This window comes from Pelophylax lessonae, assembly GCF_965119305.1.
Source record: "Pelophylax lessonae genome assembly, chromosome: 1".
Taxonomy (NCBI): Eukaryota; Metazoa; Chordata; class Amphibia; order Anura; family Ranidae; genus Pelophylax; species Pelophylax lessonae.
In genome coordinates, this window is record NC_138768.1 from 156,163,061 (window position 1) to 156,190,348 (window position 27,288).

General features: G+C 41.1%; 1 protein-coding gene across 1 annotated transcript in view; it reads left to right on the forward strand.

The window, feature by feature from the left end:
• Positions 1–26,981, forward strand: part of ADGRV1 (adhesion G protein-coupled receptor V1) — a 654,157-nt gene extending 627,176 nt beyond the window's left edge. Inside the window, exons 89-91 of the mRNA XM_082259824.1 lie at positions 881–1,072; positions 3,969–4,122; positions 26,588–26,981. Coding sequence (XP_082115950.1) covers positions 881–1,072; positions 3,969–4,122; positions 26,588–26,706 — 465 coding nt within the window. The 3' untranslated portion in view covers positions 26,707–26,981. The remainder of the gene's footprint in view (positions 1–880; positions 1,073–3,968; positions 4,123–26,587) is intronic.
• Positions 26,982–27,288: the final 307 nt, after the last annotated feature.

Consider the following 27,288-nt stretch of genomic DNA (forward strand, 5'->3'; position numbering starts at 1 on the left):
ACCTGCGTTTCATTCATTCTTGTTTATTGACAATTATATGTCATGCATATTATATTCTCATTACAAAACCAAGCTATGTACATATTGTTACATTTTCATGAAAACTTAATTGAAAAAAAATTATTATTGAAATTGTACATAGCTATAAAATGACTACATATATACTAGGATCCGACTCATAGCACAAACATGAGATTCAGACCTCTGCTGGAAGGAAATTTTACAGACCAGACCTTCTTGAATTTTAAATCAATATCCCTGCTATATACCATTTAAGTACATGGATTGCCAGTGTTAATCTGTGTAGTTTATATGGTATAAATCATCTCTGAAGATGTATTGTGAGCATTTAAAGAACACAGAGGGGTGTATTTATAAAGGTTTTTCATAGCACCCAGTGAAAGTACATGCAAAAATTCCCCCCAAAAAGCAAAAACAAATGTTATAAGGCCTCCTGTGCTACTCAGGGTTTTTTTTTTTTTGTATTCATTTAAAACTGAAAATACAGCATTTGGCCACTAGATGGTGTTAAGTATATGGTATTAAATGGTATTCTATGATACTTAGTGCCATCTAGTGGCCAAATGTGTTTATTTCTATTCTAAATCAATGAAAAACAGTTCACCAGTACAGGAAATAGCCTAATAACATTTGTTTTTTGCCCCATTTGCACAAAATTAATGTATATACACTTTCACTGGGCAAATTACTATGCAAACATTTTTAAAAATACACCCGTAGTTATGTGGTTAACAAAATTAATTCTATTTTCTCGAGGTTACCCTATTCTCTACGTTTTTTTAACAAAGAACCTCCAACACACACACACACACATGTGAAATATATCTTGATGTTTACTTTACTTCACTTTCTTTCACAGGGTCTCTATGCCTTTGTAGTTTACTTTATTATGCACAATCAGCTGTGCTGCCCAGTTAAAGCCAGTTACAGCCTCGAAACGGATGGACCTAGAAGCCCTGCTTCTGCCTTCTTTACACCCAGTAGTGGGATGCCACCAGCTGGAGCTGAGATCAGCAAATCCACCCAGAACCTCATTAGTGCAATGGAGGAGGTAATATGGTTTACATGATTTACAAAGCAACTCGGCTTTATAGCAAGAGGAGTTAATTTGGCTGAATAGATGCTAAAATACATATTGTGACCTGTGCTATAAGAATATGGTGGTGCTATTGCTAACCTTGTTCAGAAAATGCTAATTTTTAGATTTTATGGTTTCACTACTCTCTTAGCCACTAACCTGTAACAATTATGCACATTCTGACCAGGGACAATTGTGCAACTGTATAATGGCCCTTTCAAAGTTAGGGAGGTCCATTTTGTATTAGATGTGGATAAGGTTGGTTCTGGGACCCTCCTATTTTTACGCAGACTTGGATACTTTGATCAAGTTATCAATCATTACACTGTAGATAAGTGTTTTTACATATGCTTGATTGGGGAGGAGGGCTCAAAAATGATTCTTGCATTGGGATTCCTTGGTGATTCTGTTCACTACTTGTTGTGACCACACTTTAACATTATCTGTTGCATGCTTGTTCTAGGCCGGTAAATGAGAACATTCTGAAGCTAGAGGATCAGCTTGACTAATAGGCAAATAACCTTTTAACTAGTGGTGGCTTTTGTATTACTTACACAACTGGCTGCTAAGTACATTTTAGAGTTTTGTCATTTTGCTGAAAGCACAAGGGGTCAGAAAAACTGTGCTTTTCTTTAAATTTAATTTAATTTTGTTACTGGAACCGGACTATTCTTTTCTTCAGGGTAAACCTCTGCCAGCTGATATGCCAGTGTCCAATGAGACTGTCACAGTGGTCAGCACACTATTTAGACAATACCTTGACAGGTGATAGAACCTAGTCATGAAGTCAGGGAATGTCAAGCCTGTTTAACAAAGACAAACTACATCAAGAAGCATAGGAGATGATTTTCTGACAAAGGCAACTGATGGCATCTTGTCCAATCTGTTCTTAAAGCGGAGTTCCGAGCACAAAATCCATCTTTTTTTTTTGTGCCCGTCCGCTTGTTCTCATTCACCTGAAAAGGAATTGGATAGTTAGGTTTTTTTTTTTTTTTACTCACCTTGTAATTGGAGATCGAATATACTCACCTATTCTTCACTTCCTCCCTCTGCGCCGCGGCTCCGCCGTCACTTCCTGGCTTGCACTGATTCCTGGGAGCTGAACATCATCGCTCCCAGGAATCAATGCGACGGCACCGGCCCCGCTCGTCACTTCCGGGTCGACGCCGCATTCCCTGCTAAACAGCTTCTGGGCATGCCCAGAAGCTGTGGAGGAATGCGGCGCCGCACCGGAAGTGACGAGAGGGGCCGATGCAGGCGCATTCTGGGAGAAGAGGATCGCGCCGGCTTCAGCTACCCAAAGGAGATGGCCACAATGTGGAAGAAATTTTATAAGTGAGTATTTCTTCTGGCAGGTAAGTGCGAACCGGGACAGATCAGAGGCTAGCCATTGTGGAATGTACTAGCCCTGACTGTCCCGGGGGTATGTTCACTGAAAAAAATTTTCTGTGCCCGGAACTCCGCTTTAAGCAGCGACTTTACTTTTAAAAGTTTAAAATGGAGTTCAGGTTTCACTTTACCTTAGAAATGGCTATATGGAGCTCATCTGCCTAATTGTAAATTGACATTTACTGTCCCTAATAAATCATCACCTACACAATATCCAGTCACCAGGAGTAACTCTGCAATTGTCTTTCATTTTCTTATCCATTAAAAAAAATTGTTTTGAGTTCCACTTCATTGCATCATTTGTTTGTTTCAGTTCTCTAAATGAGAAGTGAATTTTTAGCACACATACCTTTCATAAAAACATAGAAGACTGGTAGCATAAAAAGACCAGGTGGTCCATCTGGTTTGTTTTTGAGGTCACGCCCCTGTTTTCTTGAGCTCAACTATTCTAGCTCCTGCTCCCATAGAAAGGCGAAGCCAGGCTGATTGCTGATAAGGCCATCTTCAAACACAGGACTCTGCATGTATGAGTTATATCAGAGAAGCCATTGCCAGCATCCCTGTTTCCTCCTCCCATTAGCCTATAGGGATTTGCAGTGTCCAAACATATTTAGTGGAATGCCATATTCCTTCAAACAATAGAATTTCAGACTGACTGCCTGTTCCCTCCCTTGCCCATTTATTTTTTAGGCAGTTTGAGTTTTAGGTTAAGTATTAAAAATTATGATTTTAGGATCAGAGATGTATAGTAACTAAGTAGAACTACTTCACTACTTTACTTAAGTACCGAAAGGCGGTATCTGTACTTTCCTAGAGTACAATTTTTTTCCTCCTACTTCCACTTTTACTTCACTACATTTTTTCGATGATTTTAATACTTCTACTCCGATATTTTTTTTTGTGCTGCATAGTTACTCGTTACAATTATAAAAATTACCACTGCCAGAACAGTAGATGGCAGGTTTCATGAAGCTCAAAAAAATGTGTATAATGTCATGTATACTTTTGACTTTTGACTTCTTTTGACTTTTGACTTCTTTTGACTTCTTTCTTTAATAACTTTAACTTTAATAAACTTTTGACTTCTTTCTTTAAAAACTACATAACACAGTACTTGTACTTTTACTTTCAGTACTTGAGTAGCAAATTTTTTTAAAAAACTACTTGCAATACTTAAGTACAAAAAACGTTGAATACTTTAGTACTTCTACTGAAGTCACTTTTTGATCGAGCACTTCCACTTCTACTGAAGTCACTTTTTGATCGAGCACTTGTACTTTTACTCAAGTATGGGTTTCGAGTACTTTATACAACTCTGTTTAGGATTGCTGGGTACCTTCCATTCATTGGAGAACCAAAGTAGTAGTTCATGTTTAAATAGAAGAACAAACAAAATTAAATGGCCTACCTAGTTTTATTGTGTAAATATATTTTTTCCATGGTGTGATGCTGATTTGCAGTTACTTTGCATATATTTCAGATTTCCTCAGACTGGGAGCGGTCTGGCAGTCAGGAAAAGCACAGCCCTCAAAATGGTACAGCTTACACCCCATCAGGGGGGTATAGTAATGGTTCACTGGTCGCTGATGAGGAACTTCAAGAATTTGATGACTTAATATTTGTGCTAAAAGCTGGTATGTAGTTAAACTGTTATGCAATCTGTAAAAAATTCAATTTACATAGTCTAAACAAACCTGGGCAGTGTTAACACCCAGCATACACTGAGCTGGCCATACATGTAATGAAAATATCAGTTACAATACACATTCATTTCTTTGTGATTATTGCATCTCTTAGGAATCAGTTGCAGCAAACAATCATTTTGATTCATAATCAATCAATTAAATGAAAAAAGTAAGTTGATTCTTTATGAATATATACCAGATTTCAACCATTGGATTTGGTTGTGTTTAACAATCATTTTGGATCTAAACTTTGTGACTGCATTTATAATTGATTCTTTATCATTACGTGTATGGCCAGCATTGAACAGTTGTTGCCTTTTTATGCAGAAAGGATCATTTAATGATAGAACTGTTTTTCCAACATCCACCATGCCTAAAGATAGGCTGCACCACCACTAATTATTATACAGGATTTTATATATAGCACCAACAGTTTGCGCAGCGCTTTACAATGTGAGGGAAGACAATACAGTTACAGTACAATTCAATACAGGAGGAACTAGAGGGCCCTGCTCGTTAGAGCTTACAATCTAGAAGAATTACTAATTACTTTCACCCTAACCTATTTTTATTAAGTACTGAGTTAGGGTGAAATGCATCAGTGGAATCCTGTGTTTGGTCGGAGGTTTTGCTAACCCATGGTATGTATTTTAGCCGCTCAGGCTGCTAGGAAGTGTAGTCCTGTGCCTGCTGCTGTGAGTGCTGGCTGGGAAGTAGCCTGTCCACTCTCCCGACAATAACAGATAAGACCAGAAGATCCTGGGAGCTGCACATCAGAACAAGACCTGCTGTGTGTAGACAAGTGGTAGTCTCACCCAGGACCACCACCAGGTAATGCCCCCTTTGCTAGGTTTTGCTAAGAGAACAAAGTTTAATTTAAGAAGTAAGTAGCAATTTGGTAGACCGCTTCTATACATGGTGGATGATATTCAGGAGTGAGACATGCTTGCTGGACCGTGAGCTTTTAAAAAAGTGGTTAGCCCAAGAGCATTGTCCAGTTGAGTTTTTTTGTGTGGGTTTTCTGACATGTTGGAGAATATCCATGTGCAATAATAAAAAAGTCCAGTGCTTAGAACAACACACTGTAGTTTTTTTTTGTGCAATTTCTGATTACACTTGGAAAGGCCACATTACTTTTAAATATTGGATTTTCTGTTGGTAGATTTCTGCTAATGTGCAAAATTTCCTCTGAACATTTGAAAAAGATTTTAGTTCCTTGTGTATGAAGTATTTGAAATGTTTTTCAAGAAAATTTGAGTTTAATGGTTTCTATAGGGCTCTTTTTATAGTCGTGCCAAAGAGGAATTTCTCCTACATTAATTAGGAAACGGATCATTGGATTCGCTATTTATGGAACCTGATCATTTTTCTGAAGTACTGTAGAATATATGACAATGTCCTATGAAGACATTCACCTTAAATTTTAAAGAGACCAGAGTTCAGTGGCATGCAAAATATAAAAAACAAATCTTAACCTTAAACCAAATACAAAAGAAACTGCTTAGATTTGCCCCAACTGGGTAATGGTATTGTCCTTATGTGAAAACATGCATAGAGCATAATACTGTATTTGCAGACTTGTAAACTGTCTGCCATTCCCATTTGAGGCCTTATCAGACACTCTTATTGGATTATTTTGTCCATTTTTGGACCTGTTTAACCTCCCTGGCGATATTCCCGAGTGTGGCTCGGGGTGGAATTTCAGTGCCATTAGCGGTAACCCAGAGCCACACTTGGGGTACCACCAAGGAGCATCGCTGGATCCTGGTAGAGGTTACTTACCTTGTCCCCGGGATCCCGCAATGTGTCCCTGCAGCAGGGCCGATCCTGGGGTCACAGGCGCCTGGGTGCAGAAATATTTTTGGCGCCCCCCACGTGGGCATGGTCATCTTACTAACTCCTCCCCTTTTTATGGCAACAACTCCACCTCTCCGTCTTTAAACCCCAAGTAATCTTAATGCTTGGACAATAATTTAGTCAACAGCTTTGACAAGTCAAAATAAATGTTTAATTTACTGACAATTCTGTAAAGTGCATGTAAATCAAATAGTTGTAGCACAAAAATCTTGGAATATAAATATGAACTTCACAATATTAAACTTTTGAACAGAAAAGAGAACCTGTGGGGTATTGTCAAGAAAGAGAGGAAAAAAAGAGAGAGAGAGATTCAAAAGAGAGAGAGGGGGTTTGACAGAGAGAGAAAAGGGGGGGGAGGGTTGACAGAGAAAGGGGGTGACAGAGAGAGAGAGGCAAAGGGGGTGAGAGAAAGAGGGAAAGGGGGTGACAGAAAGGGGGAGAGAGAGGGAGAGAGAGAGAGGGGGTTACACAGAAGAGTGAGAGAGGGGGGACACAGAAGAGTGAGAAAGGGGGGGACACAGAAGAGTGAGAGAGGGGGGTGACACAGAAGAGTGAGAGAGGGGGGTGACACAGAAGAGTGAGAGAGGGGAGTGACACAGAAGAGTGAGAGAGGGGAGTGACACAGAAGAGTGAGAGAGGGGGTGACATGGAAGAGTGAGAGAGGGGGTGACAGAGTGGTGGGGTGACGACAGGGACAGAGGGGGAGGGGTGACGACAGGGACAGAGGGGGGGCGACGACAGGGACAGAGGGGGAGGGGTGACGACAGAGGGGCGATGACAGGGAGGGGTGAAGACAGGGAGAGTGAGGGGGGTGACAGGGAGAGACAGGAGGGGACAGGGACAGAGGGGGAGGTAGACAGGGACAGAGGAGGTGGGGGAGACAGGGACAGAGGAGGGGGGGCAGGGACAGAGGAGGGGGGGCAGGGACAGAGGAGGGGGGAGACAGGGACAGAGGAGGCAGGGGGAGACGGGGACAGAGGAGGGGGGAGACAGGGACAGGGTAGGGAGGATTATGTCCTGTCACAGTTACTCACTAAGGTCACCATGTAGCTGCCGGCTGCCTGAGTTAAACTTTCCCGCCCACACATCTCTTTCACTTACAGCAGCATGGGCTGTACTGAGTGTGTGGGCGGGCAAAGGGAGAGAGAGAGGGGGGGCGGGAGAAGGCAGTGCAGATGCAGCCTCTCCCATTCCTGTAGGGGGGGGGGAACTGCTCACTGGAGAATGGAACACACACACACACATACACAGCCACAGGCTGAACGAAGGAGCCACACTGCCTGCTGCCAATCACTATGGAGGCAGCTTAGCCCGGCGCCCCCCTTTTCAGCAGTTTGGAGGCGCCTGGGTGCGGTGCACCCCTTGCACCAGCCCAGGATCGGCCCTGCCCTGCAGCATACGACAGCCGGATCTTCCACCTGATGCTGTGAGTCCCGGCTTCCGTCTCCTGCGAGCGTCACGTCGCAGGGGGGTGGAACCAGCGGCAAATTCAAATAGTAAAACACACAAACACACTAATATATTGTAATCCTATTGGATTAAATTACAAAATAAAATATGTATGTATATATATATATATATATATATATATATATATATATATATATATATATATATACAGTATATGTATACACATATATATATAATATATGTATACGTATATATATATATATATATATATATATATACTTTAACTTATTTATAGTTATTTATTATATTATAATTTATGATTTTGTGTTTCAAACTTTATCGTACCCGAGATGTTATAAAGAAGGACGCACAGTAAAAAAAAAAAATCATATGTAAATAGTTGGTTTGGGCTGCTTGTCCTTAAGAATTACATGCAAAATAATGGTACCGCTTTCAGCACCTAAAATCCGAAACAATCATACCGCCAGGGAGGTTAATTACGTTTTTCCCTTGACATTGTCGTGTACTAAACATCCCATTGTTAATGTGGATGCCAGACATTTCTTTCAGTTTAATCCTGCAAAAAAAACATGTTGTGTTTTCTATTGTAAGTTAGAAAGTGTTGCTATAGTACTGACTTTACTGGCCTGTTTTTTTGCTTTAGGTTTACTCTCTTTTCTGTAAAAAAAAAAAATACTGGCCTTGTAACATTTTTACCATTGGCAACCAGTCCCATTTCTACAGGCTAGTCCAGTAAATATCTTGTTACTCTCTAGTTAATATTTTTTAAAGTGGAACTGAATTATTTTGTTCAACATTAACTATTTCTAATCCTGATCCTGCTAGCCTTAATAAAGAGATAGGAAGGTATATTGTATTTATTTGTTTTAATCTTATTTTTTACATTTCTTCAGTTGTTTCCTGGTTTCTGGCCTAGGCTTTCTCAGCTAAGCACACCCACCGTGTCGCATGCCTAAACTAAGGGTAGATGGATTCCAGGAAGTAAATTCTACACAAATCATCTGTCCTTACTCAAAATGGCCAGAGCTTGAAATACTAGAGGGTGATTAATTAACAAAATAAATTATGGACACATGGATGGATAGAAGAGATTACTTTGAATATTGAAAATAAATTAAATAGCGTTTTTTGGTTTGATGTGTTTAGATTTCGTGAAAGTTAAAGTGGAACTTTACCCATAACGACTTGATAAAAAAATAATGTTCTTTAACAAGGAACAAACATTCCACATCAATAATTATGCTACCAAAATATGTGTGTGCTTTAAATTCCCTCCAGCAGTGCTACTTTTACTTCTTGCCGGAGGCTGCCATTTTGCTGAAGCCCAAAGCCCCAGGAGTAACTTGTAATGCAGAACTAAACCCATCAATTTACCAGTTTCAAAAAACAGTTACACAATTAGATTAATAGGGTAGAGAAAATAAGAACGATGGAATATTTAAGAAGGGGGGAAGAAGATGAAAAGGAAGAATGGGTAAATATCTGGGAAGAGTGTAACAATTTCAAGAGAACAAGGGAGGAAGGAGGGATGGGGGGGAGGGAAGGGAGGGAAAAAAGGGGATAAAGGGAAAAAGGGGGGAGAATAATGGGGTTAAAATATAAGTGGTTGAAATTATTTAAATTTATGCATGTATGTTTTGAATTTTGGAAAATTTAATAAACAAATTTAAAAAAAAAACAGTTACACTCCTGGAATGCTGGAAATGCAAACGGTCACATTTGATTGTGTCCTCAACCAAACTGTCAAACCATCAAATGGCCGGTGTCACAACTGATCACATGTGCTGCACCATGACAGCTTTTTCAATAGAAGCAGCTTCATTGGCTGTAAAGGATAGGAGGTTTAATTCCGCTTTAAGGAGGTCAGCAGATCGGCCTCTATAAACTAAGCAGTGCCTAAAAATGGAGAGCAACTGAGCATGTGCAGAGCATGGTGAGACAGTATATTGTTGGATTTTAAACAGTATAGGCACTTATTTTAAATGTTTTACATAGCTATACCAGCAAAATGGGCCAGCCTGAAGTGATCTAGCAGGACTTCACTTTAAAGTGTTTGTAAAGTCACTATGTGACTTTACATGTATCCCCTTCCGGAGTATGCTGCCATTAACAATAGTGTATGTGTTTTTATAAAATGAAAAGGCTAAATACCTTTTCTCACATCGCAGATGTGTGGTCACGTGATCCTCCTTCACTCTCATTCCCTTAACTATGGAGAGAAGCGTGAGGGGCCAAGACGTAAGTTGGCCAGCACAGGGGTATCACGTGACTACACAGTGGCTGTGTGGGAAAAGATAGTTAGCCTTTTCATTTAAAAAAATACACAAACACTATTGTTAATGGCAGCATACTCGGGAGGGGATACAAGTATATTTGCTGCATATTGTAGGAGGGGCAGGGGGGAGACCTGCTCTCACGGTGACAGGCAGGGAGGGAGGGGAAGAGACACTCACAGCAGAGCAACAGAATGACGCAGGCACGTAACCTGACCACAGTAACCATGGCTCAGCAGCCATAGTTACCATGGTCAGCACAGAGAGGGTGAAAGAGGAACAGGCAGGATCAACCAGGTATATTACACATTAGGAAGGAAAAAATGATACAGCACAAGCACTGTGCTATAGATCATGCCTTAAAGGAAAATGATCTTATTTTTCATTTTTTAGGGTCACAACCAGGAGCGCCGGTCCAAAAGAGGCGCCGCTCCCCCCCCCCCCCAGTCTGCATGTGGGGCGCCAAACTCATATGTTTCTGTGTTTTTTTTTCAAGCACATGTTTAGAGCCTGAGGCTCTAATTGGCTTACAAAGGTTGGGCTCCTGCCCAAAACCCACCCACTTGTGACACTAGCAAATCAATGTTTGCTACTGGTTTCTGGCTTGTCCTCCCAGCCAATCAGGACAGGAGGAGGATCTAAAGAAGACCGGGTTGGCCGGGAGGGGAAGCTGGAAAAGTCAGGGTGCCATGACCCTGAAGGGGTTTTTTTTACACCCCCCCCCCCCCCCAAAAAAAAGTTTAGCACCTACTGCCACTGGTTACAACCACTTTAAGTTTCGCTTTAATACATTGAGAGATTTCATAGGGGGACACATGTTGCTGAATTATTTACTTGCTGCTCACTTTATTGCTAAGGTCCACTCTGCATGGGGCCCAGCTATAGGGAACAATGGAGATGGGCTTTAAACATGGGCTTCAGAAGTATGGGGCACAACAAATGTAAACAGTTCCAGCCTTGGATCAGCTGCAGTAGCTCTGTCATTAATATTTAGAAATGCTAACAGGCAGGCCCGGATTGGCTAATAGGGAGCATCTGGAGAATTCCAGATGGGCTGGTCCATTTGGGGAGCCGGCAGGGCTGGTGTAATGCCGAAAGTTACAAGTATCATCTGCCCTGGACATGTCCATATCTGTGATGAAGGGGGGACGCACTGAGAGCTTTTGCCTTCTCCTGCCTGACAGGGGTGAATATCATTCTCCCTCCTGTCACTGTACAACAATGTATGATCCCCGAACTTGTCTGTTCCATTCACTTCACCTCTGACTTATCTCTCCTTCAGCTGTTTATCACTCTACACTTTACAAGCTCCCCTCCCCCTGTCAGCTTCTTCTACTTCCCCGTTCCCGGCCAGGTCACTTGAGTCTTCCTTGTTGGTCACTTTCACTTTGTCCGCAGCATGTCATCTCTTTACCTTCCCTGAACAATAGTAAGTCAGCACCGAGTCTTCTGCTCCTCTCTCCTGTTGACATTAACCCTTCACCTTCTTCTTTCAGCTGTCCACTCCATAAATCTGCACTGTATGTCCTGAAGCCTCTGGTCCCAACTCTGGGCTATCCAAGTAGCCATTTAGCTGACCCTGTCCTGTCCTAAAATGCAGCATTAGCACTTTCTTTACAGCCCTTCACTCTGTTCTTCATTAACACATATTCTTATTACCCAGACCTGCCCTCCCCCCTTATACCTATCCCCCCTATACCTATTCCCCCCTATCCCTACCCCCCCCATACCTACCCCCCTATACCTATCCCCCCTATACCTATTCCCCCCCTATCCCCCCACATACCTACCCCCCCATACCTATACCTATCCCTAATAACCTGTGCACTGCGGTTCGGTCACAGTGTGATTGTGTGTGCGTTTTACCTGGATTTTAGGTACACTTCTATTTGAATTTCTATTACAAAGTGTGTTTTCATGAAAGTACATCAAAGTCCTGCATGTTGCATCTTTGATGCGGTTTCAGAAAACGCACTGTGTAATGGAATTCAATAGAAGTGCACCTAAAATCCAGGTAAAACGCACACACAATCACACTGTGACCAAACCGCAGCGCACCGGTGTGACCCCACTATAAGGCAAGGTTCACACCTTTGAATGTCAGTCACAAGATTGTGGCTTTCCTGACACACACACAAACAAATCGTCCATTAGTAGACGTGTGACAGTGCCATTTATTGGTAATGGCACCCCACACATCTGTTATCACATGCACCAAACCACATGGTATCTCAAAAGTGAAACATCTGGGGTCTGTTTAGAGCCCTGATATTTCATCAAAGCCCCCCAACAGGGCAGTTAAAAATGTAAAAAGTATATATATACACTGTACATATAAATTCTCAAAACAATATAAATAATGTAAAACATTTGTAAAAAATAAATAATTAAGGGCTTGTTCACACGTGTTTTGGTCTCTGAAAAGCAACCATCATGCAGATTACTCTTCAGAGAGCATTTGACAGGAGGTAAGGAGCCGTTGTATCGCCTCCCTACTGCCTGAAACAAACCTTCTACCATTATTAGCCTTATGGGGTAGGGGGGGGGCACAGCTTGCCATGCTTGCCCTGGGCACTGAATGACCTTGTCTCGGCACTGGGTGCAGGGGGTCCGGCCGCACCAGGCGCAACATCTGAGGGGGTGTCGTGTAACATGACAGTGAAGGCAGTTTTATTCCAGGACAAAGCAGTGTCCCAAAATGAAACGCACACTGTGTGATTCCTGAACTGGTTGCTATCCGCCTGGAGTCTAGCAACCAGTGACATCAGGCACACAAAGGCAGTGGCTCCGCATTCATAACGGAAGAGGGTTTAAATTCCTCCTCCTCCGCGCCAAGAAAGTAGCTCCACCCACCTCCTCCTCGCTGCAGGTAAGAGGATTGTTCATGTTGTCCTCGCTCTGGCTCTGCTCTTCTTCCTGCTAAAAATCACTGCCCTTGCCACAGTGTAGGATTGTCTTCTCATGAGCTTTGCATTACTCAATATTCCCCAGGATCTCAATAGGAGGAGATGATGTCCTCCTTGGTTAGCTACCTCTGGAGGAGGCTCATCCCCCCCCCCCCCCCACAGGTATTTAGGGGATATTTTTTTTTGCAGTTTTAACTAGCATTTTATGGAGGGTGAGGTGAAGGATGGCCTTGAATAAGGAGATATTGCCCCTGAGTTGCAAGGTCCTCTTGTTGCCATCATTCATTTTGGTGTCCCTGAGACAACTGCACAGTACAAGAACAAGAAGCATGCATTCCATGTGGGAGCTTGCATGAATCTTAGATTTTTGCATAATTCTTAGAAATACATAAAATTCAGATTAAGGTGAAGTAAATTAATTTCTGACTGCAGCACAGTTGCAGGGTTTGGTAGTTTACTGAAGCAAAATTGGAAAAAAGCCTCCAATGGACGCTGCTTAGGGGCTTTTGAGGTCCTTGATCAAATGCACATAGACCATACATGACCGAATGTAACCGTCACCTTTCACCAAACTGAATTTGATCTGTGGATTCTACATCGTTGCATGTCTGTGTATTTCTCTAGAAATTTGTACAGGGTAGAGGTTTTATGTAAGCTATAGCCGGAGAACAGATTACAAAAGTTCCCCACTTTATATCACTGCAATGTTTAATCTCATTTTTAATACTAAGCAAAAACATGGAATAGGCTGCTTTGGCAGCACTATGAATTAGTGATTGACCGATATAGTTTTTTTTATTGCAGATACCAATATTTTGGCCATAGAATATCGGCTTTTGCCGATATTGGCCGATATTTTCATACATTTAAAAAAAAAACTATGTGGCAAATGAGGTTTAATGTTGATAAATGTAAAGTTATGCACTTGGGGGCTAAGAATATGCATGCATCATACATATTGGGGGGGGGGGGGGGAGGATCTGGGGGGATCCATGGCAGAGAAGGCTACTGTATTTGCACTGAATTGTAAATGATGATATTTTTTGAAAAATACAATGAATTACAAGGCTGTAGAGAACAGTGCGCCATTGCAAACATATTCTGAGGTTTTAATTACATTATTTTAATATCGTCAGTTGTGAACTAAAGTGGACCGGTCTAAGGCATGAAACTCCAGGGCTGAAAATGAGTCCCACTCCAGCCCTGCTAACAGGATGATGAGGGTGAGCAGTTTTCAGGGTTTTGCTTATAGCTAGCCTCGCACTTTAACATACCCAGCAGAGCACAGATAGAAGCAATCATTTTACAGAGCAGACAAAAATATACCCTACACCTTATTCACATAGACATTTAGGTGTTGTGTTTTCCACCCACGCACTTCTGAGCTATTTGAGAGAGGGATCTGGTGTTCTCATTATTAAAGTGATGAGTGCGATTTCTTCGGTGTATGACTAACTAATATTGTGTTCAAGAACCACCAGGGACAGCAAACCTTGTACATAAACAATGTACCAGATTTACAAAGCACCTGTCACAGAACATGATAACAAATAACGGAAATTGTGTTACTAGGAGGCAGAATTTATTCAAAAAGTGATTATTTATGTTTGACAAAGAAATGCTGTGAATAAATGGTTTCCCAAATATTTCACAGCTGTTGTTAAAGCTGAACTCTAGGCATAGACACATATAAAAGACACAAAAAAATGAAAATCTTGGTTCATTAAATGCATTTTTTTTTTAAATTCAAGTGATTTGATTAAGTAAATTGAACATAGTATTATCCTCTTGTAGTCCCTGTACAGCAGAGCACAGACTGGAGGGCGGGATGCAAGACCTGTAAAGTTGGGTATACATGTACAGAAAATCGTCCAGTTCCTGCTGAATTTGTGCAGCTGTCTGTTCAGCAGTCATGCTTCAAAAACAGCATTTGATCGGTGCTTGCAGTGCCAGTGAATGCCGGCCACTGTCAGAACACAAGAGTGCAGTGGGGGAGATTTTCACATCAACATTACTTATGCGGATGCAGGGATCTGTGAGGTTTTTTTGTTCAAAAAATTAAAAATATGCACAATGTATACCCTGTTTATGCCCTGGTTCACACCGATGTGATGCCGGAAACACACAAGATTCTCTGCATTTTCCCCACAGCACATTACACCGCATAGCAATCACATTGTGTTCATGTGATCTGCTGCGGGTGTCAATAAAATTTAACGACACCCCAAATGCAGGCGGCAGAATGCAGTGCATTTGCCTGAATCTGATCGCATGGGTGTTCACGCTCAAGCGATCCGATTCCAGGGAGGCTAAAAAAAAGGTCCTGCACCATTTTGGTGCTGATGCGATGCCACTTGAGCCATACAAAATGAATGGCTCAAATTGCACCACATACAGTGCCTTGCGAAAGTATTCGGCCCCCTTGAACTATGCGACCTTTTGCCACATTTCAGGCTTCAAACATAAAGATATAAAACTGTAATTTTTTGTGAAGAATCAACAAGTGGGACACAATCATTAAGTGGAACGAAATTTATTGGATATTTCACGTTTATTTAACAAATAAAAAACTAAAAAATTGGGCGTGCAAAATTATTCAGCCCCCTTAAGTTAATACTTTGTAGCGCCACCTTTTGCTGCGATTACAGCTGTAAGGCGCTTGGGGTATGTCTCTATCAGTTTTGCACATCGAGAGACTGAAATTTTTGCCCATTCCTCCATCCAACCTCACTGAGCTTGAGCTGTTTTGCAAGGAGAGCATTTGTGAACAGCAGTTTTCAGTTCTTTCCACAGATTCTCGATTGAATTCAGGTCTGGACTTTGACTTGGCCATTCTAACACCTGGATATGTTTATTCGTGAACCATTCCATTGTAGATTTTGCTTTATGTTTTGGATCATTGTCTTGTTGGAAGACAAATCTCCGTCCCAGTCTCAGGTCTTTTGTAGACTCCATCAGGTTTTCTTCCAGAATGGTCCTGTATTTGGCTCCATCCATCTTCCCATCAATTTTAACCATCTTCCCTGTCCCTGCTGAAGAAAAGCAGGCCCAAACCATGATGCTGCCACCACCATGTTTGACAGTGGGGATGGTGTGTTCAGGGTGATGAGCTGTGTTGCTTTTACGCCAAACATAACGTTTTGCTTTGTTGCCAAAAAGTTTGATTTTGGTTTCATCTCACCAGAGCACCTTCTTCCACATGTTTGGTGTGTCTCCCAGGTGGCTTGTGGCAAACTTTAAAGGACACTTTTTATGGATAGCTTTAAGAAATGGCTTTCTTCTTGCCACTCTTCCATAAAGGCCAGATTTGTGCAGTATACGACTGATTATTGTCCTATGGACAGAGTCTCCCACCTCAGCTGTAGATCTCTGCAGTTCATCCAGAGTGGTCATGGGCCTCTTGGCTGCATCTCTGATCAGTCTTCTCCTTGTATGATCTGAAAGTTTAGAGGGACGGCCAGGTCTTCGTAGATTTGCAGTGGTCTGATACTCCTTCCATTTCAATATTATCGCTTGCACAGTGCTCCTTTGTAATGTTTAAAGCTTGGGAAATCTTTTTGTATCCAAATCCGGCTTTAAACTTCTCCACAACAGTATCTCGGATCTGCTTGGTGTGTTCCTTGTTCTTCATGATGCTCTCTGCGCTTTAAACGGACCTCTGAGACTATCACAGTGCAGGTGCATTTATACGGAGACTTGATTACACACAGGTGGATTCTATTTATCATCATTAGTCATTTAGGTCAACATTGGATTATTCAGAGATCCTCATTGAACTTCTGGAGAGAGTTTGCTGCACTGAAAGTAAAGGGGCTGAATAATTTTGCACGCCCAATTTTTCAGTTTTTTATTTGTTAAGAAAGTTTGAAATATCCAATAAATTTCGTTCCACTTCATGATTGTGTCCCACTTGTTGTTGATTCTTCACAAAAAATGACAGTTTTATATCTTTATGTTTGAAGCCTAAAATGTGGCAAAAGGTTGAAAAGTTCAAGGGGGGTGAATACTTTCGCAAGGCACTGTAAACATTGCATACAAATTGGACAGAAATGTGGTGTGATTCCTGTGCGAATCACATGCAGTGTACCACATTGCAGCAGTTTGAACCTAGGCTTAGTGTTACTTAATTGCAGCAGAGAAAAATCAGGTCCCTGACCCTGCAAGATAGAGCTGTGTTGTGTTGTCTATACTTAGTCAATGATGTCACCCAGAAGTACCTGCTCCTTTGTTTATTTTAGAGGTGAGGACTCAGAGATGTCATTCATTGCAAAGGAAGCAACAGAATCAGGCATGTCTGGGCAGTGTTAGGCTTTCTCTTTTGAAGGGTTGTGACATGGACCTGAATGCTGGATGACATGAATGATGGTGGATTTACATCATGGGACTTTTTTTTCTTTCTTTATTAAAGAACCAGCCAAATGTTTAGGTTTGTTTATTTCTAGAGTATTTTTTTATTTTTTGGGGAATGAGTAGGGCTGCTCATCCACATGGGGGGGGGGGGGTGTATCTGGGGTCCCTTCCTTTTTATAGGGATTGCAGATTTTGATAAGCCCTCCTCCTGCGGACCCCCAAAACCACTAGGCCATAGTTGTGGTGAAGCTGCCCATGTCTTCTTCAACATGAGGACAAGGTGCTGTGCCAGCTGGTTCCCCTGGCAAGGTATCCTCCCCCATGATTAGGGCATGTGACCTGGTATGGGGAGCAGCATGCTCATCCCCTCCCTTTCCTGGACACCCAGGTTGCGTAGTGTGTTTTAAAAAGGCTTCAATCCGTTACCTGTTTTCCTTTTTTCTGCTTTTCTGTATTAAAGTGACGTTAAACAATATCCTTATTATCCACAAATAATTCAGATCCTACAAGCTTTAAGTAGACACTGATAGAAGTCATAGACTGATTAAACTGCTGATGAGAAAAGGTATTTAGCAGTTTATATTTACTAATATAAGTGCATTTCCATCTTCTGTGTACTGTGGGAGACCAGATATAGTGAATGCAGGGTCCTGGGTTTTGTAACACTTTAAATTGTTGCTTACAGTGTTTTTTTGCCTCCTTGTTACATCGTCTGTGAGCTCCCAAGCCTCTCCTTTTCCCCCTCACTTCAATCTGGAACAAACAGTGCACGTTCATGTGCACTGCTCTATGCACACTGCAAATCTAATAGTCCATATTCCCTAGTCCATTGCAGGAGCAAACAACAGAGGGTGGCTGCTTTCCTACATACAGTGGGACCATAGAGAATGAACCTAGTCACCCTCTAACAGGAAGTTAAATCACAGCAGCAAAAACAAAAATGAAATGAATTTGGATATTTGGAGGAGGCTGAGAGTATGAAAACATATATTTTGACGTTAAGAATACATATTTGAATAGAATTAAATTTTTAAATTAAACCAGATTTTAGTGTCACTTTAAGTCTGCTGCGTGGGCAAAGCACTGGTTTGATTAAGGTCCCTTTCACACTTGTGCGACTTGTCCTGCAACTTGGGACTGCAAAGTCGCATGATAAGTCATACTCCATGATTTCCAATGAGTTCTGTTCATATCTGTGCAACTTCAAGTTGCAGCAACTTCAAAGTAGTCCCTGCACTACTTTGGTCCGACTTTGAGGCGACTTGATGTCCATAGACCTCAAGATTACATCGGCATTGCTTTAAGTCCATTCAAAGTTGAATCAAAATTTCGTCAAACAATTGGGGCAAAGTCGCGTGACTTTCAGGTTGCACAAGTGTGAAAGAGGCCTTAACCACTTGCCGACTGCCGCAAGTACATTTACTGCGGCGGTCAGCCCTTCCTGGGCAAAGTGACGTAGTACTACGTCGCTCGCCCAGGAGCCTGTAGGGGATGAGCGCACGCCGCCCCCGCTCGTTCACTGACGTCCCCGCGCGAGTGACCGGCGGCTCCGATGTCCGCCGGTCACTCGCAATCTCCCACTAGAGAGGGAGAAAGGCAGGCGGGTGATGTAAACAAAGCTGTCTGTCATTCTCCCTGGTGTAACAGCAGAGATCATACGATCCTGCTAAGTAGGATCGTATGTCTCCGTGGTTACATCACTAGCCACACCCCTTTACAGATGCTCGCCCCTAGGGACACACTTAACCCCTGCATCACCAATAAAGTTAACCCCTTCCCTGCCAGTGTAATTTTTACAGTAACAGTGCATATGTATAGCACTGATTACTGTAGTAATGTCACTGGTACCCCCAAAAGTGTCAAAAATGTCAGTCAGGGGTCCGATCTGTCCTCCGCAATGTCGCAGTTCCGCAAAAAAAATCGCAGATCGCCACCATTACTCGTTAAAAAAAAAACAATAAAAATGACATAAATCTTTCCCTTAGTTAGTAAACGCAATAACTTTTGCGCAAACCAATCAAAATACGCCCATTGTGATTTTTTTTTACCAAAAATATGTAGCAAAAAACTAATTGGCCTAAAATGTTAAAACATTTGCATTTTTAAATTTTTTGAGGGGAATTTCATATAAAAAAAATTGTGAATAATATTGTTATTTTTTTCAAAATTGACGCTCTTTTTTTCTTTATAGCGCAAAAAGTAAAAATTGCACAGGTGATCAAATACCACCAAAAGAAAGCTGTGTTTTTGGGAAAAAAAGGACGTCAATTTCATTTGGGTACAGTGTTGCACGACCACGCAATTGTCCGTTAAAGTCACGCAGTGCCGAATCGCAAAATAGGCACTGGTCTTTGAGCAGCCAAATCCTCCGGGGCTTAAGTGGTTAAAGAGAGCTGTTGACTCCTAATATTTTGCATAATCACTTTATTAATTTATCTCAAAATTCTATGCCTTTTCATATTAATGCCATATAAAAGAGGTTTTTTCTCTCTATATTCTGACTAGAGAACAATATTGGATTTCTGACCACAGGTCATACATAAGGTATTGACTCATTATAGAATAAGCTAAGCTCTTCAATTCAGATCCCAACAGGTGTGTTACACCAGGCTTACAACATACAAGGAACAGATACAAAAGGCGACCCTTTAGGTTACATAATCATTTTATTTGCATGACTAATATAATAATATTCCCTTCCTGGCCTGGTGCAGCCTATAATCAAATACAAGTTCAAGTAGCATTGCTTCAGCTACTTACCCTGAGAGCCACTTGAGGATTAAGAAATAAACGGCTGACTCTTTTATACCTTCGTCAGAAAATGACAGTGGTTTGGAATTACATGAGTAAACCTTTTCCTTAGAATTTTGATGCTGTGCGTACAATTATAATAAAGGAAGCGTCTGCATGAGTCCACAGAGTCAAATTTTATCAGATCTGAATTTCTGAACACCAAATTCCCTTATAGGATTCAGATGTTGTAGATGTTTCCTTTATTAGAAAGCTGAGTTTCTAATTCAGACCAGATCCTACTTTGGAAGATCCACTGAAGCAGAAAAATGACCAAAATGAAAAGAGAGGCCTAAACTATATTCATACCTTAAATAAAATTGTCCAATTTGTGGTTTAATTTGCTTTTCAAGCATTTAACTTACAATCTAGCTAAGATATATGGAAAGAAAAAAATAGAGATATGTGACAGAACCCACTGTCACTGTGTGTTTTGGAGGGGACTGTGCGCAAGCCTCCTACCGACAGACTATGGGCCAGAAGATACTGGAGACCTGGGGACATGCTGGCATTGAGTTAACCTCCCTGGCGGTATGATTCTTTTGGATTTTAGGTGCTGAAAGCGGTACCATTATTTTAGGTGCTGAAAGCATGTAATTCTTGTGAATGAGCAGCCCAAACCAACTGTATACATTTATTATACATATTATATATATATATATATGTATGTATACATATATTATGTATACATATATTATATATATATATATATATATATATATACGTATATATATATATATATATATATATATATATATATATATATATATATATAATGTATACAGTTGGTTTGGGCTGCTCATTCACAAGAATTACGTGTATATATATATATATACACGTGTATATATATATATATATATATATATATATATATATACATATATATATATATATATATATATATATATATATATATATATATATATATATATATATGTGTATATATATATATATATATATATATATATATATATATATATAATATGTGTGTGTGTGTGTGTATATATATATATATATATATATATATATGTATATGTGTATATATATACTGTATATATATGTATATATATATATATATACATATATTTACATAAAAAGTACAGTAAAACTGCAGGAAAGGGCACTGGGGGGTAATGTAATGTGATTTTATTTTATTTTGAACGATATCAGTGTGTTTGGTGCATTTTACATTCGAATTTGCCGCCGGTTCCACCCCCCGGCGGACGTCACGTCGCCGGAGACGGAAGCCGGGGCTCGCAGACGATCGGGAGGAAGCTCCGCCGCCGCATACCGCCCGCATACTTCGCTGGATCCCGGAGAAAAGGTAAGTAAAACCTCCTCCAGCATCCAGCGATCTTCTTAGCGCTACCCCGAGTGTGACTCGGGGTTACCGCTTTTGGCACTAAAATCTTACCCCGAGTCACACTCGGGAATACCGCTAGGAAGGTTAATGTAATGTAATGCTACAGCTCTTCTCCCCCCACCCCCCCCCCCCCCCCCCTCCTGTTTCTGTGTCTAATTGTGTGGATTCATGACACATAGACAATGGTCTGGACTGGAGACATCTCTCCGCAGGGGGTGTGTATTGAGAGACTGCCTGTTTACCATAAGCTCATTAGGTTAACTGTAGCCTGTTTCAATGTACAAATGTTCAGTTCCCATTGGTTGTTCTTTGTCCCCTTCCCCTCTTTGGCAAGGCTAAGGGGAGTGTCCCTAACTGTGTGTAAAACTGTATGTCTTGGAATTTAATAAACAGTTTAAGCTCTGCATGGTTAACCCTCAACACCTGTGTGGATTGTCTCGTGATTGAGGGGTTAAGGGCTGGGTATGGCTTCTCTGCAGGCTGTGGGTGTGTTTGGAGGAAGGGAGACACAGGTCCGGCGGATGTGCCCACCTGGGGTACTAATGCCCCGTACACACGTGCAGATTATCTGAAGACTTTTGTCTGCAGACTTACCAAAACCATATAATATGAGGTCAAACCTAAACACTTTCAATTTGTATGCAATCCGGCAGGCCCTTGCACTACATAGAAAAGGTAAATCTGAAGACAGAAGTCTTCAGATAATCTGCATGTGTGTACGGGGCATTAGATCCGTTACAAGATATTTGCAAAGACAGGCAAATGTAGTAAGCTGCAATTGAGAGAGATATATGACATTTGCACTTTAGTTCAGCATATTTATTTGCACATTGATTTATGCACTAGCACCTTTAATTATTGATTAATTAAATTTATTTAAATTTTTAATATATAAAATAAGTTATAATTATTAGGAGTTCAGTACTCATACCGTATCAATTAGAGCATGGATTAATTTACGGAAATTGCGCTAATTTTATTTGTTTACAAATGTAGTAAGGCCACTTTCACACTTGTGCGACCTAAAAGTTGCGCGATTTTGACGGGACTTGAAGCAATGCCTATGTCTATGGACCTCAAAACGCATCAAAGTCAGACAAAAGTAGTGCAGAGACTACTTTGAAGTCGTTACAACTTGAAGACGCACAGATATAAACGGTACTCATTGGAAATCAGGGAGCATGATTCGCACAAGTGCACAAGTCGCACAAGTGTGAAAGGGACCTAAAATACATAATCAATCACTCATTCATAGGCACGCGCAGGGGGTGTGCTGGGTGTGTTAATCGCCCTGTGCAGTGCAGATTCCCCCTGCTGATATTTTACCAGAGCCCCCAACAGGGCTCCTAAAAAAAATTGTTAAAAAAAAAAAAATGAAATAATAAAAATAAAAAAATGAGATAATAAAAATAAATAAACTACTGACACCATCCACTGCCCTAATGACACCAACCTCTGCCCTACTGACATGTCCATGTTTTAGTACATTTGAGGTGCACACCCTAATGAAATAGGCTGCACACACCTATGCACTCTTTATTTATGAAATATAAAACACATTGTCTGCCTCTTGTGTAAAATTGTTTTGTCCTCATCGGTCCATGACAAAAAGGACGGTGTGTGATTGGAAGTACTTCAATGTGTAATCTATGTGTAATATTTATTTTCGTTTTCTTTTTTATCTACCTAGTGCAAGGCTGTGATAAAGTGTTGGAAAATAATACTGTAATGTAAATGTAACCCAAAGGGTCACACTGGTAAAGACTAAAAGTTATTTGGGATATGGGCAGAAACTGGGCTAAATCAATTTTTGGCTTTTTTTTGTGTGTGAATATCAACATAGAGATCTGTCTGCTGTCCCTGGCTCTGACCCCTTTGCAGAAAGGTGTGAAACTAGATAGCCAGCCCTTAGGGCTGCATGCTTAGAGTTTTCAGCCAGAGAATCTAAAATACACTGCTCAAAAGAACCACTTTCCCACCATGCCTTTTTTGGACACGGGGTGTTTACAAGCTAAAATCAGTTTTTTTGCTAGAAAACTACTTAGAACCCCCAAACATTATATATATTTTTTTAGCAGAGACCCTAGAGAATAAAATGGAGATTATTTCAATATTTTTTATCACACTGTATTTGCGCAGTGGTCTTCCAAACGCAATGTTTTTGGAAAAATTCACTTTTTTGAATTAAAAAATAAGAATCCAGTAAAGTTAGCCCAATTTTTTTCCTTAATGGGAAAGATAATGTTACGCCGAGTAAATAGATACCCAACATGTCATGCTTCAAAATTGCGCACGCTCACGGAATGGCGCAAACTTTGGTACTTAAAAATCCCCATAGGCGACACTTTAAAAATTTCTACAGGTTGCCATCTTAGAGTTACAGAGGAGGTCTAGGTATCAAATTATTGCTCTCGCTCTAACGATCGCGGTGACACCTCACATGTGTGGTTTGAACACCATTTACATATGTGGGCGGGGTTTCCTTATGCGTTCGCTTCAGCGCGCGAGCTTACGGGGACAGGGCGCTTTAATTTTTTTTTTTTTTTTACTATTTATTTTATTTATTATTTTTTATTTTTATACCGTTTAAAAAAAAATTGATCATTTTTATTTCTATTACAAGGAATGTAAACATTCCTTGTAATAGAAATAGGCATAACAGGACCTCTTTTTTGTGAGATCTGGGGTCAAAAAGTCCTCAGATCTCACAAGTACACTAAAAGATAAAGAAAAAAATATAAAAATAAAAATAAAAATGAAAAAAAAAAAAAAAGGACCTTTAAACCAGTTGCTAGGCAACGACGTTTGCCGTCGCTCTGGTCCTCCAAGACCATAGAGTCGAGTGAGGGCAAGCTTGCCCTCACGCGACATCCTGTCTGTGAGGATCCGCCACCAGATTGTTTTCCCCACTGCCGGCGGGTACGGTAAGCGGGGAAAAGGACCGGGACGCGGCGGGAGGGGGGGGGGGCACCTCTTCCGCCATCCCGAAAGGGTGATCCCGCGGCGAATCCACCGCTGGGACCACCCTTATCGGAAAGCCAACCGCCCACTGTTTAAAAAAATACCAGGGTTATGGCAGCTATCTGCTGCCATAACATCTGTATTTTGGTTTAAACGGAGGAGGTAAAAAGGCGTTTGGCGGTTGGTAAGTGGAATTATTAAAGGAACACTTTTTAATCAGAGTATAGCATCAAGTCAACTAAACTCCTGGGATATTGATCTGGTCAGTTAGATAGCAGAGGGGGTTGTTAACCAGTTTCAGCTGCTTTGGTGTTAATGAAATTAAAAAAAAGGTGCACTAGATGGGCAGCGATGAGACAACCTCCAAAACAGGAATGGTTTTACAGGTGGAGGATGCTGAAATTTTTTTCCCTACTCATCTTTTCTGACTGTTTTTCACTAGTTTTGCGTTTGGCTAGAGTCAGTGTCACTACTGGTAGCATGAGGCGATACCTGGACCCTATAGAGGTTGCACAAGCAGTCCAACTCCTCCAGGATGGCACATCAGTATGTGGCATTGCCAGAAGGTTTGTTGTGTCTCCCAGCACAGTCTCAACAGCATGGAGGAGATTCCAGGATACAGGTCGTTACTCTAGGACAGCTGGAAAGGGCCGTAGAAGGTCCTTAATTCATCAGCAGGCCACTGGTGTGAATGTCTCTGACCAAACAACCGGAAATAGACTTCATGAGGGTTGCCTGAGGGCCTGGCGTCCTCTAGTGGGCCCTGTGCTCACTGCCTGGCACTGTGGAGCTCGATTGGCATTTGCCATTGAACACCAGAATTGGCATGTCTGCCACTGGCGCCCTGTGCTTTTCACAGATGAGAGCAGGTTCACCCTGAGCACATGTGACAGACATGAAAGGGTCTGGAGAAGCCGTGGAGAACTTTATGCTGCCTGTAACATCATTCAGCATGACCTGCTTGGTGATGGGTCAGTGATGTTCTGGAGAGGCATGTCCATGGAGAGACACACAGACCTCTACAGGGTAGACAATGGCACCCTGATTGCCATTAGGTATTGGGATGAAATATTTGGACCCATTGTCAGACTCTACACTGGTGCAGTAGGTCCTGGGTTCCTCCTGGTGCATGACTATGCCCGGCCTCATGTGGCGAGAGTATGCAGCCAGTTCCTGGAGGATGAAGGAATTGATACCATTGAATGGCCCCCACAAGTGCCTGACCTAAATCCAAGAGAACACCACTAGAACATTATGTTTAGGTCCATCCGACACCACCAGGGTGCACCTCAGTCTGTTCAGGAGCTCAGTGATGCCCTGGTCCAGATCTGGGAGGTAATACCCCAGGACACCATCTCTCATCTCATTAGGAGCATGCCCCGACATTGTCAGGCATGCATACAAGCAGGTGGGAGCCACACAAACTACTAAGTACCATTTTGATTTGCTGGAATTAAATTTCAGCAAAATGGACCAGCCTGCTGCATCATTTTTTCACTTAGATTTTTGGGGTGTCTTTGAATTCAGCCCTCTGTAAGTTGATAATTTTCATTTCCATCATACAACGTTGCATCCTTTCTTTCCTAACACATTACCCAGTCCATATCGGTATAGATATCCAGCATGATCATTTTCCCCATTGAGATCTGTTTTCAAAGTGTTCCTTTAATTTTACATAAATGATGTACATAGAATGCTGACTGGTTACATTTAAACCCTAACTATGAACTTCTCTTTTTTTGCTTCCTCATGGCCTGTCAAGTATTCTGATATATCTGTTCAAAAAGTGCAATAACATATAGTACCTGTTGAATCTCTCATAAATCCAGTGATGTCTTGCAATCTCTGCAATGTGGTATGAAGATGAGGTGGTGGAAGTGTTCTGTAGACTATCACCAGTTTTAGTAAATCCCCCCTTAAAGCCCCGTACACACGGGCAGAATTCCGGGCGACATTAGCTGGTTCAATAAAAACCGACATTCATCCCGTGTGTATGCTGTCGGATGGAAATGCTGTGAAACCAGCAGCCGACTGGCTCCCTCTTAGCCACTGGCAGAAAGCGCTGACTGGAATGTTCTGGCGGGGGGGGGGGGGGCATCCCCCTGTCAGAACACAACAGCTCAGTGGGGGAGATCACTGCACCAACATCGGATCATTAGTACAGCTGCTCCAACCAGAGCTGACAGGAAAAAAATTCATAGTGTGTACCTGGCTTTGGAGTCTTTATTGTGATCTTTGAAGATCTTTGAGATTTAATTACTTCATAGTACAAGCAGCTAGAAAGATCTGGAATGGTTTGTTGAAAAGCACCTTTACTGCTTGTTACATACTTTAATGCTCACAGCATAGAAACATTTAATTGTACGCTTTTAATAGTATTTTTGTATAATTTCTATTTAATACTTTTTTTTTTTTTTTTTTAATTTAATAATATATGCCTTTTAAAATAACTCAAGCACTAATGTTTGATATTTTCTTCTCAGGGTCAGGTATGAACATCAGCGACACTGAGTCCTGCCATGGAAGTCAAGATGGAAGTGGTATGGCTAGTTCACAGATTGTGGAACTCCGGAGAATCCCCATAGCTGACACTCATCTATAGTTCCTTTTTAATACACATTTTTTTTATAATTGTTCTTTATATTGCACTAGACTGTTCCATGGTGTAAACTAGCAGCCACATTACAGCTGTAGTTATTATAAGTTATGTCCTAAAGGGAAACCTTTTGTAATTGAATAAAGTATTGTAATGTATTTTTAAGTGAAGAAGCTGGTCTTGAAAATAAGTTCAACAGACAAATTAATGAGAAATGTAGACCATTAAAATGTATTAACCAATTTACTGTAGCAACATAATAAAACGATTTTGTTTATTTATCGTATTACTGATTGTATGTATGTGAGGTAAATGTATAACTCTAAAATCGATTGTTTGACTTTTTTTTTTAAATTTGGCACATCAATCAATTTATTAGTTTTGTTTAATAATTTGTCAGTATGTGGTATATGGTCAGAATGGGCATCCCACTGCTTATACAGACTGTTGGTGTAATTGCCATAGTTTTAGGAACTAAAAAGAACCAGAAAAATACATTGCAAAGGTAACAAAACAGTATGACGGCATTTAGGAGAAAATCCTACCAACTGTCAAGCAGGGATTGGTGGAAGATGTTGAGGCAAAGCT